Source organism: Penaeus vannamei, chromosome 7 (genome assembly GCF_042767895.1).
Source record: "Penaeus vannamei isolate JL-2024 chromosome 7, ASM4276789v1, whole genome shotgun sequence".
In the NCBI taxonomy this organism is placed as follows: Eukaryota; Metazoa; Arthropoda; class Malacostraca; order Decapoda; family Penaeidae; genus Penaeus; species Penaeus vannamei.
Window position 1 is genome coordinate 31,106,194 of NC_091555.1, and position 7,500 is coordinate 31,113,693.

Genomic DNA, 7,500 nt, shown 5'->3' on the forward strand with positions numbered 1-7,500 from the left:
TGAGATGTCCATATAAGAAACTTTTGACAGATCCAACTTATATGATCTTACTATAGTCAACTACTGCACTCCTGTCTGCATTGTATGTAAGAAATAATGGTACATAATATAAATACTATAGTCACGAGTTCAAACATGTTATACATTTTTTCATTGCTATTAACCCACTAATGCTGGTATATTTTGAAGCCAAAAATAATAGTTTCCAGGCAGCTACAAAATCAGCATGCAGGGCCAGCCTGGAATCTGCCCACGCGCCAGCCGCAGCCCACGGTGTATTTGGAGTGCGAGATCTGATCCAATGTCATACTGGCAGGATGCCCTGCAATGTTTATTTTTCCAAGTGTTTCATATATGGGACACCCGGCATAAATGGGTTAACCCAAACTTAACCCCTTCAATTTGAATAAAGTTTCCATCACATCACTAAAAATTTGACTTGAGGGGCAGGTGATATGAACATGGTGTCAGGGGAAAATCTGGCTGCAGGCCAGGGTGTTTCGAATTTAGTGTTATGAGCATTTCAACTGAAGTCCAAGGTGACGGAAAACCTAGCCACAAATGCAGAACCCTCTTGGAGGGTGACTGCTGTTTGGGTACTTAGAGAGCTATTAAATTAATCCCATCAATAAACGAGAGTGGAAAGCAATATCCATAAATCATTGCACATTATTTTCATTTTTCTTACAATGAGCTATGGACTATCTAAAGGGATGATATGAAGTATATGCAAGGAAAAGTCTATTGCCATCTGAATAAAGCAGATCAAATGATAAAATTGCACATTAGAAAATGTCAAAAAAACCTGAAAAGACATTCATAAAAAGAGAAAATAATAATCTATTAGGGAGCCTTGTCACTGCACACAAGTGTTCACGTGTGTCCAGTCAACAAGTTGCACACCCATCGGAGAGTCGCTCCCGTAAGTCTAATGCCTGTTTTTTTTTTCCCATGCGATTGCCATAAAGCAACAGGATCCAATGGGTTAAGGTGAACATCCTAGACGAAGCCTAGCTTCAGTCATTTGATCAGGCGAAGATAACAGTTTTAGATGACTTATTTATTTTTCTTATATTTTGCATGTTATAGAGTATATAATTATGCTTCATCTCATATATCATTTTAATCTCTCCTCCCTATCGGTGGGGGGGGGGGGATTACAAAGTTATCATAATCATACAATCCTAGCATGAATACAACATATCAGTTTAATTTTGGGAATTACAGAAGCAAATGCATAAAATAAATGGTGTGTAAGAGTTAAGGAACCCTCTGAATCATTCCCATGCTCCAAATATGGGGGAGGGGGGAGCTTGTCACAGAGTGATTATATTTTTTGAGGAGGTTTAAATGTAAATAAACATGCACATAAGGTTGAATGTTTGAATCATCCTGATCTTTAATAAGACTATATCAATTTTTATGTAAAAGAAAAGTGATTAGTGATTAGTCATTTGTGCAATTCATCTTTGCAAATAACTGGATAAAAATCACAGAACACTTGGGTGGGGTTGGTTACCTATGTATCTATGGTACCTATGGATTACAGTAGCATTCTCTCTTTACAAAGGAAACAACCAATTTCAAATCAAAATAAATTTGACATTGGTGGATGGCACCAATCAACATAAATCATTGTGATATCATTTTCTTCTAATATTGGTATAAAAGTATTCTTTGGACATTCACAAACTCATATCTATGGACAACGTCATTACCAAATGCCATATGCAAGTTTGCTGCAGGCAAACCTTTACATACATGTACCAGGCGCTAATTATCTGCATAGGCCTATACAATTTATCTGTTAGCACTAATGTCCTTGCTCCTCCCACGAAATAATTCAAGATAGGCTTAAGTCATTTGTGTAACTCCAAATGACCCTCTATCCCCTTACCAGGGATGTTCCCTTTAAACAGGTTTTATTTTCTATTTACTAATAAATCACTGTGTAGTTAAATCACCTACAAAATAAACCGACAGCCACAAGAGAGCTAGGAAAAAATAAGAACTTACCTGTGTTACTACCAAGTTCTGAGGAGTTGAGACCCTGGAAGAATGGCCACTTGCTTCACCATTAACTGAATCTGGGCCACCTTCACCACCTCCACTGTCACTATTCTGACCACAAACTGCCATATGTTGTGGCCAGTGTGATTGCTGCAAAGACAATGACATTGAAATAAAAATATGTTTAACTTGCTATAGCTTGCATCATTGTAATACAATTGCATAGAAGTAAAACACTATTATATGGATTCCCATATAATAAAATCATGAGATATTTTGGTAGAAAAAATCAATTAAACAGTGTATCCTCCCTCACTCCTGCATCCCCAGTGAGGTAATCATCAGTAAGCAGCCCCATGGTAGGTTACTACTTTCATGCTCACTCTAGGCAATAATGACGACTTTGCTGAGGACCGCGATTACGAAAATAAGCCATAATATGAAAATAACATATTCTACTCTGCTCTTATAAACAAGAACAGAAAATGACCCACTCTGGCTAACAGTTCTCAAATATTTGCCTATAACAAGGAATGTGATATGATACTATTCATTCAGCTTAATGCTTACTACCACCCAGATTAGGTCAATTTAATCATCTTTTGCATAATTTCAATGTTCCTAAATTATTTTCAAAATATACGACTGCAAAATCAGATAACAGCCTTTCTTCTCGGGGTTCTACACACAAAAATCCTAACAGAGGTAATCAGATAAAATTCAAATTATTGGTTACTGTCACTATTTCTTAAAAAGCTATATAGAATAACTGCTGAACAACTACTGGATGACTGTTTTTTCTCCAAGTAGTTGAAGGGTAAAATTCTGTATATGCCAAGTAAAAAACAGTAAATGAAGATGGTTATTCAAAGGAGTCAATAGGGTAAGAGAGAAAATATTGAAGTAAAACAATATACACTAGCACAAAAATCCATAAAGTACCAAACCCTCTACATGCATATATGATAATGTATACTGTAGCAATATTCAATTTCTCTGTTTTTAAATACTTTTTTGTATATTTTCCATATTTAAGTAAAAAAGAAATTTGTGTCATAATCTAATAAATTTTGTTGATTTAATTTCTTCAACAGGGTCATTACATAAGTTCAATAAGATCTATGCCAATTGGTAAATACAATTTACATAATAGGAAAAGAGAAGACATAATCTTTAAATGCACGAATATGAAATTAATTCACTAGTATAAAGTTTGTAATGGTAAGCAAAAGAACAGGTTAAAAAAAGTGTTATAGCTCATTCATTGTGGCATAATCATGTTCTGACCATTATTTACCTAAACCTGGAGGTTAAATATCTGATGAATCCTTTTTGAATAGCTAATATTGTCACAGGAGTTAGCTGAAACTATGTTTGTGAATGCCTTAACTCATGTAATAATATTAATGATAATGACAATATCAATAACTGCTGCTGCTAATGATGCTAATTATTGATTATAATAATGATGATAATAATAGTAACAATAGAAAGCTACTAAATATACTAAAACATATCTTGTTCTTTACAGATACACAACTGTTGGTCATTACCCCTCACTCCATAAATCATATACAAGCCAATAAACAGATAGAATTCCCCCCGCCCCCTTGCTGGTAACCACAAAACTGTTTGTAATATATCTTTCATCTTTGTTGCCAGAATTGTATTCTTAACAGGAGAATATCCATCAAAAAACTCTCTCAAAGGTTAACATTTTCTAAATATTGCTAAATCTAATGGTTTATAAACTTTCTCCCTTTAACCTATTAATGTTAGGTGTCCTATACCACCATAGTGAAAAACTTCCTGATGCCAGGTGATATCTAGTCACTTTATGAGATAAGATCCCAGTGGCTGAGAGGGCAGCTTGTGACCCTAGTTGCGTGTCTAGCTTGAGCTACACATGGGCTAAGGCATAAAGTGGCAGGTGCAAACATACTTTAGCTGTACCAAAGTTCATGAAATGGTTAACATGGAAACTAAAAATCCTATGAAAATAAGAAAAGGCTCCACTGACTATAAGAGAGATTTCCACACTTCAGACACATCTAGATATCCTCTTGCGACTAATCACTTATTAGTAGATCAACAACAAAACTCAAGAAATTTCATGATTCTATTTTAAACTTTGAATCCTACACACCTAATTTCAAATGTTATTGAAACTGACATGCTATGAGTTTCCTTCAATCAAACTTTCTTGTATTTCTGCTTAGGACACTCATCCAAAAAGCATTATATTCTTCCAGAAAAAAGGTTACAAGTAATGTATTATGCTAAGTTTCCGAAAAATTGCCTTACAAAAGCACATGGGAAGTGTTCATATGATGTGTTACAGACATCAGTAATAAGCTCACATTATGTGAAAATGAGGAAACAAACAATTAGCCCCCCTGGATCCTGTTGCAATGGTTATGTAAGCGGCCAGCATCCCGGGTGTGCAGCGCCTAGGCCGGGTGCGTGCAAACACCCTTGTGCGGTGAAAAGACTCTGTGCCTCCCCTTTGCGAAGTTATTTTGTGAAAACTTTTTTAGCTTTATCGCCATTTTCCAATGTCCATATTTGTCTTTTGATTTGCTTTATCCAATGGTAATTACTTATTCTCCTTGCCCAGACTCCATATCATCTACCTCAGTGCAAGAAAAAAAATATATGGAACATTTGGTCATTTGTGTCATATGTCTTTTTTTTTTTTACACAAGAAAACCTGCGCCGTCGGTCACAGTGGCCAGGAATACGGTGCACAGCACGGAAATGGTGTCCTCCCTGGAGCAGGCGCACTTCCAGTCACTGCTTATGCATATTACATTCCACATTCGTTTATCGATGGGAATAATGCGAAATCCCCCTTCTAAGCACCAAATAAGTCAAATCACACTTCAAGAGGTTTGTGCACTCATGGCGAGTCTTTTTAGTCGCACTGGACTTCGCTCCTGACACTTTGTTCACGTCATCTGTATAGCTGTACAACTTTTCCCTTGACGTGATCGCAACGTCACCCGGATCCAGGCGGTTAAGGTACAGGGATACAAGGCAGGTGTCTGTACCTCATGACAAACAAAGATGGAAAGGATATTACTGGAAATGAAAGATATACTGATATGAATGAAATCCATATGATACTGGGACAGGCAGTGCAGCACTGATGTCCATAGCACCTATCATGCTATCAAGCATGAAAGAAAGAGCATCAGTCATATGATTATTGGCTATACATTTTTGAATTTTCACCACTATATATCTACATGGCATTACTGATTATCAACTCATGAACAACTTCTAACAATAAATAAATAAATAAATAAACAAATAAATATATATACATACATAATATATATATATATATATATATATATATATATATATATATATATATATATATATATATATATATGTATATATGTGTGTGTATATACATATATATATATATATATATATACATATATATATACATATATACACATATATATATATATATATATATATATATATATATATATATATATATATATATGTGTGTATATACATATATATATATATATATATATATATATATATATATATATATATATATATATATATATAAATGAGAAAAAGAAACATTTCATGTGGTATCTATTCTTTTCAATATTCTATTAAAATTATGCTGTTTCCATGTATAGTATGTAAACCTCATTCTAACTACATAAAATCAGTGTTCACTGATTTATATAGTTAACAATAAAAAATCTTTTCTCGCTACTCTGTGGTTATGAGGCAAATAATTTTTTTTGTTATGTAAAATCAAAACACATAGCTAGGTAATATATTACTGACATTAGACTATATATAAAGCAAATACCAAAAAAAAAATGTAACCTTACCTGACAAGGATAGTCACAGTATGAGGTATTCCAACAGCAGAAGAAAAGAGCTTCCTTGCCACAATTAGCACACCACTGTTTCTTTTTAGTTTCTTCCACAGCTCTTTGTTTTTCTGCTTCCATCTGTCTTCTTACTTCAGCCAAGCGTTCAACCATTTGTCTTTCCATTTGTCTTCTTGCTTCCACCATCTGTTGCTCCATCTGTCTTCTCACTTCTTCTACAGCTCTTTGTTTCTCAGCTTCTAGGTTTGCTCTCATCTCCACAAGCATGACATCTGCATTATGCCGAACTTCTGCCAGTTCCTGCTGGTGTCGCCAACTTGTTCGCTCAAGTTCTAACTGTAGGGCTGCCAGACGTGCTTCTGGTGTTCCAGTTCCAACAAGACCTGCCAGGACATCTTCAAGAGTGGCCCTCATCACTTCTGCCAACTTTTGTGAGTGTTTGTGCAACTGTGAAGAGAGTGGACCTGCTTCTGGTGGTAGGTGTCTAGTGGGTGTCATGCCAGGTCCCCCAGGCATGCGTGATGGGATCAACACACCTGGTCCAGAGCTGGTCATCATTCTCAGGCCCGGACTTGACATAATGGGCCCTCGAGCACCTGGCATTCCTAAAACCTGGCTTCCTGGGGGTGGAGGACCAAACACTCCTCTTGGACCCACGACACTACTCTGTGAAGCCTGAGGGTGAGAAAGAGGTGGAGGGGGAGGAATATTATTTCCACCAGCAGTCTGTGGCGAACTACTGGATGATGCAGAGGATACTCTCTGGGTAGCACTCTGTGTTGCAGTTGATGGCGTCGTTTCAGATATACTTGATGTGCTTGTTGAAGGATTCTGACTTACAGCAGGAGAAGTTCTTGGAGCGCTTTGTGTCGAAACTGTTGGTGAATTTTGACTTTCATTTGGTGAAGCTGATGGAGCAATGGTGGTTTTTGTTCGCTGTCGCTCTGCTGCACTAGCTACAGGAATGATTGAAATAGAAGGACTAAGACGTGTTGTATCCACACCAGATGGCATTTTAACCTTTTCCTTTTCTTTCTCCTTCTCTCTATCCTTATCTACTGCTTTTGTCACACTTACACTACAACCTAAAGAAGATATGTGCTGCTCCATATCTTTTTCTGAAACTCTTGGAGCTGGAGATGGTCTCTGAGAGTTTGGGGTATTTCTGTTTGAATCATCACTGCTACTCTTTCTATCATCATTTCCTTCTGCTCTCTCTTTTTCCCTGGCACTTCCACTACCATGTTCCAAAGTTTTTCCATCCACTCTTGTTATTGCAATTGTTCCCATGTTCTTCATTAGCTGAACAGCATCGAGTAGAGTGCTTTTGCTGCTGACACTACCCTCAACTTCCATTTTCTCATCTTCTGCTTTACTATCTACATCTTGCTTTTTCCCTTCTTTCTTACTCACTGAATATTCATCAATATCCATGGTTTCTACATCACGCACACTTGAAGCATCTTTATGAACTGATTCATATTCGTTTACAGTTGCAGACTTTCCAAATTCCCTAGTCAACTTGTTCTGTATTGATTCAGCCAAATCTCTATTTATACTGACTTTTTCTTCAGTTCTTTCATGGCTACTTTTATCTATATTTACAAGTAACGTAGTGCCC

The 7,500-nt window shown here is 36.4% G+C and overlaps 1 protein-coding gene across 1 annotated transcript in view; it reads right to left on the bottom strand.

The window, feature by feature from the left end:
- Window positions 1–7,500, bottom strand: part of Zmynd8 (Zinc finger MYND-type containing 8) — a gene marked incomplete in the record, with an annotated part of 47,687 nt that overhangs the window by 24,906 nt on the left and 15,281 nt on the right. The window contains 2 exon segments of the mRNA XM_070123694.1: window positions 2,017–2,160; window positions 5,877–7,500. The exon segment at window positions 5,877–7,500 is cut by the window's right edge and continues 1,390 nt beyond it. Coding sequence (XP_069979795.1) covers window positions 2,017–2,160; window positions 5,877–7,500 — 1,768 coding nt within the window.